This window comes from Myripristis murdjan, chromosome 5 (assembly GCF_902150065.1).
Source record: "Myripristis murdjan chromosome 5, fMyrMur1.1, whole genome shotgun sequence".
In the NCBI taxonomy this organism is placed as follows: Eukaryota; Metazoa; Chordata; class Actinopteri; order Holocentriformes; family Holocentridae; genus Myripristis; species Myripristis murdjan.
Genome location: NC_043984.1, coordinates 20,915,515 through 20,934,800, shown reverse-complemented (window position 1 = coordinate 20,934,800; position 19,286 = coordinate 20,915,515). Strand labels below are relative to the sequence as shown.

At 43.1% G+C, this 19,286-nt stretch overlaps 1 protein-coding gene across 2 annotated transcripts in view; it reads right to left on the bottom strand.

Moving 5' to 3' along the window:
* The window catches only part of LOC115358830 (retinoic acid receptor gamma-A-like), a 34,687-nt gene that overhangs the window by 14,120 nt on the left and 1,281 nt on the right, over positions 1-19,286 (bottom strand). The window contains exon 2 of one of the 2 annotated variants that reach the window (XM_030050897.1): positions 10,092-10,516. In XM_030050897.1, the coding sequence (XP_029906757.1) occupies positions 10,092-10,260 (169 nt within the window). In that variant the 5' untranslated portion in view covers positions 10,261-10,516. Of the gene's footprint in view, positions 1-2,978; positions 3,389-10,091; positions 10,517-19,286 lie in introns of both variants that reach the window. The other variant, XM_030050898.1, reaches the window with a different exon arrangement.

Here is a 19,286-nt window from a genome sequence, read left to right as displayed (position 1 = left end):
CAAAGTAACAGCTCTTCAGCTTCATCGTTTTAGCATAGTTAAGTGCCCTCCCGCTATGCGATATGATGGTCTTTAAGGCTTCGAAAAGCTTATTTAAGAGAACAGTCTGACTGAGAAAGAAGGGGATTATCACTGAATGAAGAGGAGAGCATTTCCCCCGAAGGACTGAAACACAAAGATACAAAGAGTTACGGGAGGGGTGGGGGGTTAATCCCAAATCCAACTTCATCCCTCCCTCTCCACTCCTCTCTTTCATCCCCGTCTTTTAACTGCTTTGCCCCTAAACACGTCCTAATCTCTTAATTGAGCCTTTGTAATAGTAATTGAATAATTAAAAGCTCTTGCGGGACACCAGTAATGTGAGCTGAGCCATGCGTGAGTAAAGAATAAACACACATTAGTGCTGAGGGGGGGCAGCAACACACTGACAGGGCATTGGAAAAAGACTGAGAGGAGGGAATGTCAAGTGTGGAAAGAGAGACTGTTCAGAAAGAGACAGAAAAACAAATGTCACCCAGGAGAGAGACTTTCCCCGCAGACGGTGACAGAGCAGAGAGCAGAGGGACTTTGGCATGTTCTTGCTCCCTTTAATACCTCCTGACGTTGAAACAAAGGAAGGCAGAGAGGTGCTGAACTGCCTCACATAAAAACACAGGAAAAGATGACCCCCCCCCTTCTTACCACCACACACACACACACACACACACTGAAACAAGGAGAAAGTGTGTGTGAAGGAGGCCAAAATGCTCTCAGGAATGCAGAGACACAGTGTGTAACAGTACGTGTTCACTGAAAGCGATATTTAAAGGCAAACTAATCACTTTTGTTCACTTTCAATAGAGGGCTGGTGATCAGCTATTCAGTGCAATGTGAACCTGCAATATGATGAAAGAAGTCAGAATCCTGCCAGTTTCACACAAACCAATGCAATACTGGCACAGCCAAAACCGAAGTTATCAGTGTCAACATGTCAATGACGATATTTTTTTCCACAATGAGGAAGATAAGAGGAGTGTACTTGCACGCTATCAATAGCTGAATTTTGACTTCTGACTTCCCAGATGAGGCAAATACAGAATGAAACACGTGCAGAGAAAGAGGATTTTATGTATTTTGTATGCAAAATAAGGGAATGTCAGATGCTCAGTACTTCCAGCACAGCTTACCCAAAATATTTTCAATTTTAAAAGTGCCTTAGCTAGAGAGATTATCTGAGTCTACACTGTGTTGATTTGTTCGAAAAGGGAACAAAGGAAGCAGAGTGGTGTGAATGGCAGGGGTGAGTAACACTTCCTTGCATGTCATTGTCCATTTATGTTCGCAGGTTATTCAGAAACAGAGAAGGCTGAAACAGAACACTGCTCTGAGACTCGCTCTGTGTTCCTCGACCACCAAAAAGCCTTCCAGCTCAATCCAAGAACATCTTGTTTTTCCTTTTTTTTTCTCTCTCTCTCTCTCTTCGGATTCCTCGCAACAAAACATGTGTACACATATATTTTGTGTGACATGTTGGACGGTAATACTAGGCCTGCAAGAAACAAAATACAGTGTTTGAGTTGCATGCTTTTCGTGGTTTTCTCGGCAGTGTGAAAATCTGGGATTTTGCAGAGGGTCAAGAATTTTATTAAGTAAAAAAAAAAAAAAAATGTGCAGGGTATTTGCACAGTCGTCCAGCCTGGCAACTGGCAGGGCTTGTAAGCGAGTTGGAACAGGCTCTGCTGTGGTCTTTCTCATGCTGACTGCTCATCCATCATCATTAGTGAGCAGCGTGGGGTTAAGGAAGACATATAGACTTAAGGCTCTCACCTCGGACATCTCAAATCATATGAACTCGAATACCACGGCGGGAATTTATTTTGAAATCAGAACCCCACATGTAACTCAACAGAAAGCGGGCCTACAGATAGACTGAGTCAATGTTTGAATTTCGAAGGTGCAGCATGAGGAAAACCTTATAATGCTAAAGCCAAGTGTAATCAAAGAGTCTGAAAATGCTCTTCATAACACTGATGATAGATTTACTTAGTGTTTCTCTCACTTGTCTTTGGGAATGCATGTGTGTGTGCCTGTGTGTGAGTGTGTGTGTGCTACTATCTGGTGGTTAGGCTTTCAACACAAGTATATCAGAATACCTGATGCAATCTGCGTCTTGTCTACAGCAGTCTCCTGGGGAGCTGTCAAAAGAATGCCTAGTCTGTTTCACGCTGTGTGAAGCGAGAAAACAGGGAGTGCTTTAAACGCCAAGTGATTTACATTTGATCTTTTAACAACCAACTAACTTTTCATTCCTGCCATTCTTTCCTCCACAGGAAACTCCTAAAATGAGGTATGATGCCGCATACTTTTCCTCCAATTAAATGAAAGCCAAGAGAAATAATATCTCTGTGCAGGATGAATCTCATGAGGAAAGCCCTGGGTGCCAGGTGCAGGCAGGACACAGCGAGGTGCCGGCTGGAGGTGGAAGGTTTGTGCATCTGAATGAAAAGTGTCTGTCCATTTATATCTGCATTTCCCTTTTTTTTTTTTTTTTTTTGGAGAGCCACATGTGTGCAAATGCCTGAGTCTGTCTATCTGAGTTACTGTTGACACAAATCACATTCTCCTTATTTATCACAACCATGTGATTCCAGCACCGGCTTGCCCTCCAAATCTGTCAATGCTGTTTTGACTTTGCGTGCTGGGTTGCAAATGCGATGCGAGGTCAGGTCCCATATTGTTTAAAAAGAGCTGTCCTTCATGTGAAGTCATTCATAATGAAAACACACGCACTAAGCACACACACACTAAGCACATAAACAAACAAACTGGAGGGTGAGAATGAGTACACAGAATCGAATGGAATCTGACTCTTCCTGTGGAGAGAGCTCTATGATAACAAAACCAGGACTCTGATAAGCACACACACACACACACACACACACACACACACACAGCCACCACTCTGATGGATGGGATGAGGAGGTAGAGCAAGCACTTACACTGAATGCTGCCTGTCCCAGCCCAGGCGAAGGGGTCCAGGCCGGAGAAGTAGGGGGTAGCCTTGCCCAGCATGCAGGAGCCTTGGTTGGACACATCGAAGAGGGGCCGCGGGGCCAGCCCCAGAGCCTCAACGCAGTCAAACATGCTCCTCTCAAATCACAGCAACACAACAAGAGTCCTGTGCTATTGTCGTGAGCTAACAGCTTTACAGGAGTTCAGCCAGAGAGAGGGTAGCTCGGGACGGGATCCTCCAGGCTCAGAGTTACTCAGGGGGAGTTTGGTCCAGGTGCTCTCTGTCTGTCTGTCTCTGCCACTTGCACCCCCTCCTTCTCCCTCTCCCTGTCTCTTGCAGATAAGTCTCCTGGATGGACAGAATTCCTCCCTCCTATGTGTGTCTGTCTTTTCTGCTCTGCAACCCTAACTGCTTTTCCTGTCCCCCCCCCTTTTGACGCCCCTCTCTTCCCAGATCACTTGCTTGTCCGGGTGTTTCGCCTGGTCTGCTGTAACTGATCTCCACTAACCCTCTCTCCCAGCGCTCAGGGCCTCACACACTCAGCGGCGCAATGACACTGTAGAGCCAACTATCTGCATGTTCTCTGAGCAGAGCAACAGGAGGCGGGGCTGAGGAGGACGAGCTGGGGAGGGACTTGAGAGTCGAGTGGGGGGGTGTGGACCCTGTCTGTGATTGGACACACAACAAACTTTCTCTCCCTCCCTAGTTTCTCCTTCAGCTCTCCAACTCGCCTCTTCATATTTCATATTCTGCAAATGAAAACAAACACGACCCGTCTCACCCCCTCACCGGTCTCTTTCTTTTTTTCTTTTTTTTTTTTTACCCCCCCCTCTGCATTACTTTCTTTTTGTTCTTCCACAACAGGGAACATTGCCTCACTCCCAAACATACGTGCAGCAGAGCTCTGTCACCTTTAAGGTACAAAATCCATTTTCATAAATCATGAATCCCACCTAACTGCGCCTGGAGGGAGTGAGAATGAAAGGTGCTGAGGGACAGATAAGTTAGTTGTGCTGTCTGTTCACGACTTTCTTAGCTTTCACTGTAAATGGATGTTCTCATTTCAGAAGGACAGCGGGATTAAAGTGTCTCCCCAAGGCCTGACTGAGCACTGGAACAGGTACACACACACACACACACACACACACAAGCACGCACGCATACATATTCCACAAAATAAACAGCCTTAAAATTTAACTCTGCCAGTCCCATTGGGGGGTTTGTCATTACAAATGCATTCTGCATGGACAAACTTATTCAGACTCACAAAACTTTATTGTAAATTCTACTGGAGATCCCAAGGGTCCCACAGATCCCAAACATGCCCTGCTTAATTACACGGAAATGTGCATAAATTGATGCACAAGATATTTTTCGACTGTGCAGCCGTGAAACAGTGGCATCTCGGGTTTGAATATTTCACCCGGTGTAAGCAGGATATAGCTGAAACCAGCAGAGCCAGAATATGTGTGTGACACTTTCAAACGATAAGGAGTTTTTTCTAACTTTGAAGGTGTACTTCATGGGAATATTAGGGGTAAATCAGAGTTTAATGGGTTAATTTTAAGGTGGCTGATTCCTGATGCCCACATTGCTCTTTCATCATGCTGCCTATCGTTCTGTCTGTCTCCATCAACCTTGCATGAGGTTTTATTTTTCTCTTAAAGGTTCTCTCTATTTCCGCCTGATCTGGCTTGTGTGGCCAACTAATTCAATTTCTTCAATTCAGTTCTAATGGATTTAGTTAGCCGCCCGGAGGTTATTGGATACTTCAGTCACACTAAACCGCGATTCTTCTTGCGGGCCAACAAACTGCCCCAGAGTCTGGATACCTCACCCTCCTCCCTCTCCTCCTCCCTTTCCTTCCCTACCCGTTCAAGAGGGATGAACTCTGGAAGAAACCCCCACTGGGGCTCTAACACCCCTTTCTCTCACACACACACACACACACACACACACTGACTTCCCAACTTCTCCTGCCCGTGGCTCTGAATGCCTTGTGTTCTTCTTCTGTGCTTTGCCCAACTTACACCTCTTCTCCTTGTCCTTTGTTTCCCCATTTTGTTTGTTTGCTTATTTGTATTTGTCCCCCTGCCCGTGTTTATGTGCCGTTTTGTTATAACACAGCAAATCATAATCACACTTTGACCCCCCACCACCACCACCACCACCACCACCCTCCCCAGTCTTACACTGCAAAAAACCTCCATCTGAACAAGTCATTTAGCTTCATGTTCAGTGTTTTCTCAAAACAAGTGGAAAAATCTGCCACCAGAATGAGGTAATACCGTTTGTTTCCAACACCAGTCCACTTTTATTCAGAATTTTCTTGAATTAGGGATCATTCTCTTGATACTAGAGCCGTGATCTGACTCATTCTGCCTTGTTCCAATATATTTAAACTTGTTCCCAGAGAAATTCCTGAAACAAGTGAAACTGCACAGGAAACAAGTGGGATTATCGCATCCCAGGTACAGGCAGATGTTTCTCTTTTTAAAGAGAAAGATTTTAACCCTGAATATGAGACTAAATGACTTGTTTAAATGGTGATTTTTTTTTTTTTTTTTTTTTTTGCAGTGCAGCAACGTTTTTACCTGTCTTTCACCATGTCCAACCCCCCTTTGTGCACGCACACACGCACACACGCACACACACACACACATACACACACACACACACACACACACACACACACACACACACACAGCACAGCACAATGACACACTGCAGGGAGTGTAGCTGCACAATCTCAGCCTGCTGTGTTCTCTCCACACCTTGAGACAATTACCCCCCCTTCACACACACACACACACACACACACACACACACACACACTCAGCTCCCTGCCTTGCAGCACCCTGCCCCCTGTCCCGGCCCTGAGGAGACACACAAATGAGGGGGAATGTGAACAGGAAAGAGGGTGTCCCGTTTTCCTTCACTCTAATAAAACTTGAGCTTGCTCTCGCTCCTTTTGGTTGGGCAAGTTCTTGGTCTTTGAAATTTACAGCACTGGACTTCTCTCTCTCTCTCACACACACACACACACGCACGCACACACACACACACACACACACACACACACTCATAAGAGGAGCGAGTCACATTACAGCTATTCACAATCAGGTTCTTCAGCTATTCATCCTGTCGTCATCTCTGACACAAACACACAGAGCAGAACAATGGCCTCCCTCTCTCTCTGTCTATCTCTCGAAACGGCAACTCCTCCAGCCCAGCTTCAGATGTTTGCACAAGACTCGCTGCGGTCATCAGTAAGCTCACAATTAGAGTCACAAAATGTGAGGCAAGGAGCACTAGATCGCCGTTTTGTTATATTCACGGGTGTAGGAATGTGCAGCCTATAGACAGGCAATGGAAATGTGTGTGTGTGTGTGTGTGTGTGTGCATGTGTGCGCGTGTGTGTTTGAATGTACACACAATTGCGTGCACGCCTGTGTGCGTATGCGCTTAAACAGAGTGCCTGTGATGACAGACACAAAGAAAAACACACAAGCTCTGCTCTGTGCCTTTAGGTTCAAGTTACTAATATCACACACACACACACACACACACACACACACACACACACTCAAAACATTACAAAGAACATGATGTGACTAGTAGAAAAATTTCAGAGGGGTTCCATTGTGGAAAAATACTCTACTTTTCCTCATTATATCATGATGTTTTCTTAGTAGTAAAACAGGGCTCTTCTCTTTTCATAAGTAAAAAAAGATGTTGATTTAGACAGAAATAATGATCCAGATGTCATGAGGAAAAAAAAAAAAACACTACTGAAAATGTTGCAAAAAAAAAAAATCTTGGAATAACAATAATATCAAATCCAGCTATAGGCAAATACTTTCCTTTAGTTTAAGACCTAAAAGTTGTTTTAATACATCTGTAAATAAAAGAATAGGCAGTACATTCCAATACAGATTTTTTTTTTTTTTTTGCCTCCATTTAACATACAGCCCACTCCTGCATTACTGAAGTGCTGGACAGGCAAACCTTGGCTAGAAAGAGTATCCCACATCTGTCCAGGTCTTGTCCGATCCCAGTGCTTTTAAAGCCTATAAAAGACTAAACACATTTGGTCACTGGAGGGAGAATTTGGATCGTATAAAGTGTGTGAATGCACCAAAGGGGGAACTGCAGCAACATCGGCTGGTCTTTGGTTACAGTGACCTGTAAGTGACACACATAATAAAGCAACACTTTAATAATGGCGATGTGTTAACTAGTGACTGGGGCAACAGAAATTTCCAGTGAAAAGATAATATGTGATGCATTAAAAAAACTAAAATAAAACAGTAATGCTAAATTGCTTTGTAATTAGTTTGTTTGGATTAAGAGAAATGTCCCATTTGTTCTTTCTGCCTCCCCCAGTGGTGACATAGAAATGTGCTGTGATGCAAGGTTCATGCTTGTTAGCGCCACACAGGCCAGAAAGTGAGCTTTGAGAGCGACAAGTCTCACTATCTGGCAAAACGCTCATTAAAACCTATAATCTACTCCACTCTGCTCTCCTGCGTGGTCAGCAAATGACCACCGAGTTCAGTGTGTCCTGTGTGTATTTAGACGTAGCTTTCTATCACCATAGGAGGAGGCAGAAAGCACAAGATGTGACACTACAGGAAGAAGCTGTAAACACACATTTCATTTTAAACTTAAAAATACACGTTATGAGGTTTCAAAACTTCCTGGCAGAAATTCCAGCAATGACAGTGCCTCGGGTCCTCTGGATTTGTCTTTACTGTCCTCTACATGGGGACTGTCAGAATGCGGAGCCTCGTGTCTCTGTATTTATATCAGTTTCAGGGGCAGCGGGTTAAAGATGTAATCACATATTGAGTGCAGATTGTGTGGTAAATTCCCCCGTTGTTGGGTCTGAAGACTAGAGATAATGAGCAGAGATCATCAGATAACAGCTGCTCAATGAACAGATTATCTCCATGCAAATCTCCATGCACACAAAGACACACACACACACACACACACACACACACACACATTGAGTAATGGTGTACTCAGCAGGTATTCCTATAGCAGTATTGCAGATGTCAGAGACTGCACAAACTTGTCTCTGCATTAAATGTTTGTTTCAAAAACGTGTGTGTGTGTGTGTGCGCGCGCACATACTAAGGTGTAGAAAACCTGAGCAGCCATTAGTAAGAGGACATTGGTGTGCATGTAAACGCACTAATGTGTTTTACCTGCTGGTACCTGCACCTCTTTGATCTGAACTTTCAGCGTTTAAAGAGCAGAAAGATCCCGACATATCAGATGAATTGATATTGGTTGTTTTAGCTTTCATTATTATGGCGGATTATGGCAAATCATCAAAATTCAATTTGGACATTTGTTCCGGTTGAACTACGTCAAATGGTTCCTATACTTGTGTTTTATTGTATATAGATCTTTATAATATAGATCTTTATAGTGAAGATCAAACATGTTTCTACACTCTACACACACTTTACTACAGATCAACTCAGGCAAAAATGGAAGTAAACAGAATCCAGGAGGAACTGATCATCGCTGTGGTCATTATTATTTTGGTATCTCACTCATGCTGATCTCAGCATTTTCTTTACATTCTCCACTGCCCACCACCTACCCACAGTTGTTAATGGTTTCCTTCTTTTTTGCAATAACTTAGCTCAGTGTTTCATGTAGCTCTGGAGAAGGTAGAGAGGCGATAGATGAAAAATAAAGACTATCAGATATATCAGATGATACTGACACAGTTTACAGCCTCCCTACAGAAAAGATGAAAAACCGCTGTGTCCACTGCTTACTCCTCCATGGACATATATTATCCTCCCCTGCTGATAATGTATTGTGACCGGTGCAGTATGCTTACGCAGTATGCGGTTATCTATCACTGTCCACGTCCAGTAAGAGCAAATTATAGCACTTATAGCCACTATTGAACTCCTTGAAATTCCTATGACACCAATGTTACATGTAACAAATAGGAAGGAGTGTAAGTCATAGTGAGTCCGAGTCATGGTGATTTGACTGATGACAAAACAAAGTAATCCCACCGCAATAACAATAACATTATAATGACTATAAAACAGAGAAAGGAAAAATAGAAAAAGAAGAAAAAAGAAATGGACGGAATAAGAAATGAGAACGAGGTGGGAAAACTATTTTGAACTTCAGGCAAGAGCTTATTTTAGTGAGAGGAAGACAAAGATAATGGAGAATGGGAATGTGATTCAAAGGGGCCAGTAGACGTGAAGTGCTGTTAAAGTGCTAACCCTAACCCTTTCCTTTTAGAAATACACAATATTCTCAGCTGTACAAACTATCGCCCTTGGTCTTCATTATTTTGTCCCACAACACTCTGTCATTGTGCCTCCCTGTCTCTCTGAAGAGGAGCGAAGAATGACTGAAGAGCAACAGCGCCCCCTGTGACTCCAAATGGAAATTCTGTCTTGTGTACTCTAGTACATAATTCAAACTTCACCCCTCAACCTACTACCACACACACACACACACACACACACACACACACACACAGACATAGACACACAGACCCACACAGACCCACACACACACACACACACACACACACACACACACACACAAACCCTCTCACACCTTGTTATGTTTTCTGCTTTTCCAGAATGGAGCGACCAGCCTGGCCAGCTCTCTGCCAGCCGCCTGGTTTACCACATGGAAAAAGCGAGCTTTCCTGGAAGGCTGAGGACACTTTTTTCACAGCAAACTCCCTCTTCTCCTCTCTTTTTCTCTCTTCTTTTCTTCTCTCTTCTCCTCTCCTCTCTCGTCTTTCTTTTCTTTTTCTGTCTCTGTCTCTCTGTCTCTAACTGAAGTAGATCACTGGTTACACCACAAAACTGCAGATGAGTATTTTTTCCCTTTTCCTCCTTTGTCATTTCTTTCATTTCTTTTGTTTTATGACTCTTATAAAATGCACGTTATAGGAAATTTGGCTGAGTGTGTTGAATTTTTAGATGGGCTTTAAGAAAAATGCTTTATTTTGACTTACACTGGAGTTTGTCAAGAGGAAATCTGAAGAATCAAGGCATGTGGTTTTGTAAAGGAATGTAAAATTTCATGTAGTACTCACACAATGCAGCCATCTCTTTGGGAAGGTCTGCCCCGAAACGGCCAAAGAGGTTGCTACTGGCCAGCAGGTCAAAGGGGGAGTGGCTCCGCATGGAGTTGAAGGTGAACGGGTACACCGCAGGCGGGAAGCCAGTCATGTGACCCACTTGCCGTTCCCTGTTGGTCGCCATGGTGTCAAGGGCTGCTGTAGTTTCAAAAAAGCAAGCGATATCAGGTGACGTCTTGCCCGTTTCCTTGTCCTGTGTGTGTGTCAGGCACCTGATGTGAGCTGGAAGTGGCCCGATGCCATTCAGCCCCTCTCAGGCGGTGGCTTCCCTCGAGCAGGGCCTGGAGAGATGAGAGGGATGCTGAAGAGGAAGGAGGGGCTGGAGAGACACCAAGAGACAAGTGACGAAGCCTGGGCAGGATGGCCGCCGTGGATCCAGCCTGTGTGGGAAAAGAGGGAGGAGAGGGAGGAGGGATGACTTACTGGCATTGCAACCACTGTCTAGTTATCACTTACAGAGCTTCTCAGTGGCTTCCCAAAGTCAAATCAAAGTGAGTACAACTAACAAAAAGATGTAAACCGCTTTTCAAAAACCAAAAACAGTTACAAACACAAACACCTCAAAACAAGGCATGTGGGAAAATGGAAGAACCGAGGGAGAGCGCTCATGCAACAGTTGGCAGTTTATTATAGAGAAGGAGAAGGGGCAAACACTTTTTTTTTCCTGCTTTCTGACTGCCTTCCAAACAGTGCAATGATTTCAAGCGATGCCATATGATTTCAATCAGCAGAACTGTATTATAAAGGGTCTCTCTGTTCCGTCTGCCAGCCTGACTCTATAGCCAGCCTGCCAGAGGACAGCCTGCCACAACATGGGCGCAATTAACCCTTTACGACAACACACACACATTTACTTACTAATTCCAGTGGTGCCCCCAACACAATAAACTTTTGCTGCTTCTTCTGAGGTGACGGGCCAGTCAGCAAGTTTCTGATGGGCAAAAGTTTTTGCCTATTATTCTGCTTTTTTCTGGACTGACTTTCTGCCTCTCTGCCCCTGTCACTAAGCTAAATGAGGGCAGCCCTCCCCTCTTCCTTCTCTATTATTGTCTCATCCCCCTCAGTGATTTCATGAGTGGGTGGAGTCTAACTCTCTGTGGTGGAGCTGCGGTAAATACAGTGCAGCCAAAGAATGTCTTGTTGTTTTGGGCCTGCTTCAGCTTAGGAATCAAAGACCAAGGCTGGGAGAGAGAGAGAAAGAGAGAGAGAGAGAGAGAGAGAGAGAGAGAGAGAGAGAGAGAGAGAGAGAAATGAACAGGACAGGAATAAATACATTCAAAATCACTGTGTGAGTAGCAGCAGCACTCTAACCACTGCACACACAGACTAATGCATGCATACATGCACACTTATACAGCTGCACAGTCACACACACTCTCACACACTCTCTATTACACACACACACACACACACACACACGCACACACACACACACACTGCTGCCTGTCAATTACAGCACTGCTGCAATGGTCACCCCATACCTGATTTAGAGTAAACTGTTCCACATGTGGGGGCAGGCTCACTGCTGGCCAGAGAAGCCAATTTACAGGGTGCACACACACACATGCACACACACACACACACACACACACACACACACACACACGCACACACACACACACACACACACACACACACAGTGCATGCACATGTGAACAGAAACTACTTCGTAATGTATCAAGCAGATACATTATGCACCGTACATTTGCGTGGCTCAAGGTTCCTACTCACTTATAGTCACAATGTAGTTACAATTCAGTTTTGTCAATATTTAGTCTGTTGTTTGTTCGGCCATTTAATCTACAAATCTTTTTAAGCATTTTTACCCATCTGCAAATTAATCTAATCATGCAAACACATCTCCGACGATGTAGTGTTCATCAGGACATTTTAAATGCCATTTTTTATTGTAATGCAATTTATCTTAGCATTTCTTAGAAAAGTCATGTAACATGTAAATAGCACAAAAATGTATAGTGGGATGTAAAATTAAATCAGTTTTGACATCAATAATCCATTTGATGGCTAATTAGTTTGGCAGTGGCAGCTCTATACTGCCACTGCTCTATTGTTAACAGTTACTCTGCCTCTACGTACTTCATTAGAACAGCTATTCCTTCTTGCACATGCACAGACGTACACAAACACCCATAAAACAGCTTAAAGTCTGGTCAGTTTGATCTGTTGTTAAGACTGAATTTCCCTCACTGAAGATTTTTTTTTTTATATAACTGCTTGGTTCTGCTGGGTTTTTCTCTTCTCTGTAAGGGCCAGTTTGAGATCAACTATTTGGATTTCAACTATTTTCACAAGGAGTGAAAAAACGCATGTCTTCTCAAATCAAAGACATTCAAACACATGTCGGGTAAACAGTGTAGCTACGATTGATTACAAAAAGTGATTGAAAACATGCGTTGCTGTGAGAAAGTCAAATCGCACAAAACATATGCGTGCCCACGTCTGCATAAAAAAAAGGAACTTAGAAACATACAAGCACGGACGTGTAGGCTGCGTACGTGAAAATACACAGATGTTCTGTGACTTTAATTGTGTTCATGGGCAAGTAATCTGTGCAAAACATGTAGCTTTCACACACGCTGAAGCACCATTGCAAGTTGCAATTGACCTTGAAGAATGGAGCAGTAAATATGAGACTGAAGATCCTTCCACAGACACAGCTTTTCACTTTAAGTGCACTGCTAGATTGATCAAATTCGAAGACCAAAAATCTCTTTGGTATAAAAGCCAGATGTATAAAAGGAATAGGGAAGGAAAAAGAGCAAGTGTTGAAAGCAGGGAGGGAAAAAAAGAGAGAAAAAAGATGGAAATAGTTAGAGGGAAACAGAGGAAAAGAAAGAAAGGGAGAACATAGGAATGAGTTTGCTTCAAGCATCTGGTGGGTCATGTGTGTGTGTATGTGTGTGTGTGTATGTGTGTGTGTGAAGTGAGCAGTGTCCTATTAATTAGTCCCATATTGAAAACTGGATTAATAAGAGAAAGAACGGATTGTGGTAAAGGAGGAAAAAGGGGGAGAGCGGGCCGAGTGGTTGCAGAAAACATTCATAAAAATAAAGAAACACTTTTATTTCCCCTAGTAAACTATAAAATAACGTGCGGCCAAGCCAAGGAATGGTTTCTTTCTTGCTAATGAGTCACACCAGTTTGGGCAACCTCGCTCGCTCTCTCTCCACATCCCTCGCTCGCCCTCCAGGGGGAATACACCTTGGGCAGGGCAACAAAAGCTGCGCTGTGTCTCTGGGCCTCCAGGCCTCAATGCTGCCTTTATGAGACCTGGCTGGGTCAGGTCAGACTGGGTCGTCTGGTGCTGCTGACACACACACGCACACACACACACACACACACACACACACACACACACATACACACACACACACACAATCCAAGTCCTGGGGCACACAGACACTCATCATTCCACCGCAAGGTATCGTGAGTCTGAAGCATAATTTGGTGTGTGTGTGTGTGTGTGTGTGTGTGTGTGTGTGTGTGTGTTGGGGGGTTTAAATTGCCACTGCCCCTGAACCATCCCCAATACACATACATACACACCCACACCCACACACACAGTGCTCAGGGTCACACAGACTGACTCCCTTTACCCAGCCTGTTGGGGATTAAATCAGCTTCAGTGAAGGCGAGGCTGCCTCCATCTTTTCCAGTGAGACACCAAACACGGCCTAAATGTATCTTGATTACTCTTGTTTACCTTCATGAAGCTTCATACTTTTATTGCTTAATGCTGCGCAGCTGATGTAAAATGATATGCAACAGACTTTCAAATAACATGGGTTTAAAAAAAAAAAAAAAAGTGTTTATTGATACATCTGATAAGCATCTGGATCTGAAGAAAACTTAAGAAGCAGGGGGAGACGGTCCAATATGTATGCAGTGAAACCGCAAAAACACACACATACAAACACACATGCACACACACTCACACACACACTCACACACAGGGCAGGTCATTACTGAGAGCGCAAATTAAACTCACTGTGGCCTGACTTTGACACGTCTGCTCCCTAATTGCTTGCTCAATCACTTGGCAGACACTTTTCTTTACACTTTCCTACACATTTTCATATATTGTACATACAAAGTGGGAAGTCCTGGCTGACAGATTTTGGTTGATGTTTTTGATGACGTTTGGGGACCATTTGTTCTGCGCGTTATTTAAAAGCGAGTGCCAGCTAGTAAACTTCCTGTTGAGTTGAGCAAAAACATACATTTATATGAGCAAATGACACGTTTGCAGTGCATAATGCTGTTGTGCGCTGCTTTCAGGGAGATGAATGAATCACAATTTACAGCTATTTTTTCCCCCATAATGAGCAGTGTGACAGTGTTGCTGTATGTGCTGAGAAATTAATGTGTTTGAAGCGGCTCTCCCAGACAAGCAGTGGTACCTCCAACGTCTTTGCACAAGGTCAAAGAAATCACTTAACCTCAAGAGGGCAGGCGGAGGCAGCTCCATATCAAAGGAGAGCTAAAACTATGTCTGCTTTTGAAACCATAGAGAGCCTCATAAGTGTAACACCTGGAGCCACAGAGAAACCTAAATTAACTCTGGGTGGGTATGAATCATAAATATTTCCCCAAAACAGCACAATTTAGGACAAAAAAAAACAAAAAAAACAACATGATTTCAACAAGAATAATTGCAAGTGAGCCGTAAACCCACAATCCAATGTTTTCTGAGAGATTAACCACAGGCTAGAAGATGTGCTACACTGAAAACACTTTGTAGAAAATGCACATACACTCACACACAGCCATTACTGAGACAAAACACACACAAAATAATGAGATCCTCTGCGTCGACACAAATGGTCACACTGTATTTTATGTGTCAAGCTTACATGTAAGAAATCCAGGAATATAAATATTGCTGACTCCATAAACCGCCAACGTCTCTCACAGCAATCTTGTAACCGCGAACTATTTTTCACTGTGGTGCAGACAATGACTTTAATTTATGCAAGCTATTATACTGTTAGCTTTGTCAAGATGTGGCACAACCATAAATACACAAGACATAATATACATAGACGTTTAGCCCTCAAAACAATATGTGGATGTCTGCTTCTCAAGTCTTATTATTCAGAAACGTCTTTCAAAATAATTGCAAGCAGAGATTCACCTTCTTTCAATAGCTGATTGCCAAGATGCTTCGAACCCTCAAGTTATTTGTTGAAAGCTTGTTTGGATGGAAGAGGGGGTTGGCCACAGTTGGTTTATTGTTGGTGCTGTCAAGTGGGCACCTCCCATCGAAGATGTTTTGTTAAATTAGATCCATATAACAGCCCAAAACTGCTCGAAACAATAAGACCTAACTATCCAGAGCCGCACGCCTGCACGCATACTCTGATAAAATCTGAGTTCACCCACACTGCGTGCACCTACACACTGACTTACACATCACCACACAAACATAACACAAAACATAACACCAACATCACATCAAATTACTTCCAACCTCACCATCCATTTCTGGTTAAAGGGACAGCTGACCCTTTAGACATGAAACAACCTGCTCAGCAGCACAGAGGCTGAAACACTTCAACAATAAAAGGACAACTGGCTCTGCTGGAACAAAACAAACTTATAAACTGTGTTTCAAGCACAAATGAATCAGTTTATCTACTAAAAGTGGAAACTAGTAAAATCACCTACATCTGTGTAGTTTTAGGTCAGTGGTCCTCAGCCTTTTTGGTGTCAAGGAGCCCAAAATTGAAACACATCAGGCCGGGGGCCCGTATTTGCTAAGATGTTAAACATGTCTGCTGCTGATAAGAAGTTGTCTCACGGATCCCCATCTGATAAGATTTAGTTATTATTATTTAACTGTCTCTACTGCAGACTGGCAGATTAACAGTGAAGAGAGTGAAACCTCTGAGAAAAACAGTCATTCTTACAGATTCTCTCAATGGGCAAACTTCTACTTAATTAAATAAGAGTGATATTAAAATACTCCCCATTTTTCTGGGGACCCCCTGGAGCCCTCTCAAGGACCCCTGGGGCTTCCCAGACCCCAGGTTGAGAACCACTGTTCTAGGTGTTTTCATTGCTTAAACATGTTAACGAAAGCAACCCCTGTTCCAAGAAAACTATTGTGACAGGTCTGTCATATTTCATATTGCTCAAGTGTATTCATGTTGGATATGTGTGATGTTAAAGGTGCACTATGCAAAAGTGGGTTGACTTAAGTGAGAACCCTACAGACTCAACTGACAAAAAATGTGGCGTAAGCATGTAATGTATCAGTGAGCTGGGTGGAAGGAACGTCTATAGAGTGTAGACTCGCCCATCAAATGACATGCTTATTCCACATTTTTTGACAGGAAAATCTAAAAACCCACATTTAACAGACAAGTTTGCATAGTGCACCTTTACTTTTAAAGTCAGTAAAACAATATACACAATTGCATGGAACTTCAATATAATTACATAAAGACATTCTTGACTCAGGCATAGAAAAGACGTTTAAATACAATACATCGATCAATCAATACATCTTTTCAGATGGAAATAATGATTCCAAACAAACTAAAAACTTATGCCAAAATCAAGCGAACTAAGACTCCAAGGATGACTTACTGTAACGGACTCATGGAAAGTTAAAGCTGTATTTAACTCTAATAAGTTAATGCTGACAGTTGGACATATTACCTGAAAATCATCTTGAACCGATTGTGCACTATTCACTCTTAACCAGATCCAGAAAGTGTCACTTGGTCACATGATGGAGTGAGAGCCATGACTCCCTCATTTGTAGCTCAACTGGAGATTTGCTTTTGTGCACAAATTTTAACTGTCCAACGCAATAGGAATAACGCAGTGTGGATTCTGTTTGAGCAGTGCTAATGGGAACAATGCTGGTGATAGTGACGTCTAATAAAACACACAATGTTATCATTATGTGGAGCCGACCCTGCCGGCTGCCTGGGGTCTGCAGGTCGAGGCCGGGGTCAGCCCTTGTCGCTCCAGGCTCAGGACCCGGGTCATAGGTCAGGCCTAATTGAAGCATTTGGTAGGCACCTTTTCATTTAGTATTAAAGTGAAAAGTGATTCTAAAGTCCCCCTTGCCTTCTCCCACACACACACACACACACACACAGATGCACACATGCAGACACAATCTCTGCCTCGCTGTACCACTACAGAGAAGATTAGAGGTGTGTTAAAGGACTTGTATTGAAGATCAGCCTTTAGGCCATGATTAAAAACACTGAGAAGCTCTTCAGACCCATTCAGCCTCAACCAGCGACACTGACTGCTCTTTATACGCCGGCTGATAAAGAACTATTATTCAACAGAGTCACTACTGGAAAGAAATGTTGAATTTGAGCACGCTTTGAATTTTGAGAATGTGGACTGAATGCGCCAATTAATATAATAAGTGGCATCAAAGTCTCTGCAGCCCATCGGGCTCCTCAAGCCGGACCACAGCCACTAGAGAATGATATATGATTCCATGGGCAATAAGAACAAAACTAGATTTGTTTCTGCCGCTCTCAAAAAGTTAAGTAGTGGTTCCTTTACATGAACTTTGTAGCCAAGAGAACAACTTCAGTTAAGTTTTTTAAGTATTTAGGAAATAAAAAAGAGAGAAGTGAGAGAGAGAGAGAGAAGACTAGGGGAGAGAGGGGGGGCTTTAAGTGCTTTAAGTGCTGTCATTCTTGACAAGTATAGAGAGCAAAGACGAGATTGCAATGCAGGTAAAATGCTGGTGCTGCTGACACACACACACACACACACACACACACACACACACACACACACACACACACACACACACAGTTAGGTTTTTTCTAGTCCTAGCAACAACTCATATGCTTGCTGATGGACTCAAACCAAAGATTAAAATAATTCTTTAGGAATATATTTACAGCGCTGCATTGTGGCTTTGCATGGAGGAGGCCTTTGACTCATTTACTTTTTAACTGCATCTGAGGTTTGTTCCATGCACCTGCAACAACACTGAGTCATCACAGAGCAATGGCATTCTTCTACATTTTGATGTTTACAGTCCTCGCATAACTAACCAAAGAAACACTCATCCCGAAATATTGAATTTCATGGACTGCACTTCCATGAGCTGTGACTCAAAGGGCGAAGCACAGTGGCAAATGTGAATGAGACTCTGAATCTGACGGACAGGAGTCACAGTGGAGCTCAGTTTAGTTCATGACAAAATATGGCTTCAGCAGCTGACATGTTTAAAGAGAATATGTTGGTCTGCTGCATGAGATACAGTGCATTAAAACCTCTTCAACTCTGCTGGTCCCAAAGGTGGGTTCATCATTACAAATGCATGCAGCGCGGCCGAGCTTTGTCCAAACCCACAGAACATTGTTTTCAATTCTAGGGGAGATCCCAAGGTTTCCGAGGATACCAAATGTGTCCTGCTGAATTACAGGGAAACGTGAATAAAATGATGCACAAAACATCATGATATTTTCTGTTTGTCGTAATGGTGCAGCCATAAAAATAAGCTGAAGACGAAGCGCTTTGTTCTGGCTTTGAATATCAGTGTGATGTAGCTTCAAGGACGCGTTGCAACCAGCGGATACAGAATATGTATGTATGTATATATACATTGTCATACAATATATTATTTTTTCAAACATTTGATGGTACGTAAAAGGAAACCTAATGGTAAAAACTTAAAGGTTCTTTGCAAATCTAGATAGACAGATAGATAAATAGAGAAGAGAAGAGAAGAGAAGAGAAGAGAAGAGAAGAGAAGAGAAGAGAAGAGAAGAGAAGAGAAGAGAAGAGAAGAGAAGAGAAGAGATTATATTTAGGGATAGTGAGTCCATGAAAGTTTTCCATAGTGACAACTCTAATGCAGTATACATTGTTTACACCCAGCTGTTTATGCCCTCCTTGCAGACTCCTCCGCCTCTCCCTCCCTGCCACTAATATAACGACGGGATGTGCTGATGAACATTCCATCAGAGATTAGGAAAATAAATCTGGAATAGATCTGTCAGGAGTTTGCTAAAATAGCACACAGCAGCCTTGAAGTGCATATGATAGAATGGCGTGGTGAGGCCGATCAGCGGTGTGGTGTTAGCGGACGAGAGCTACACTGCACGGAAAAACCGGGCAGAGGCACTTAGCATCTTAATG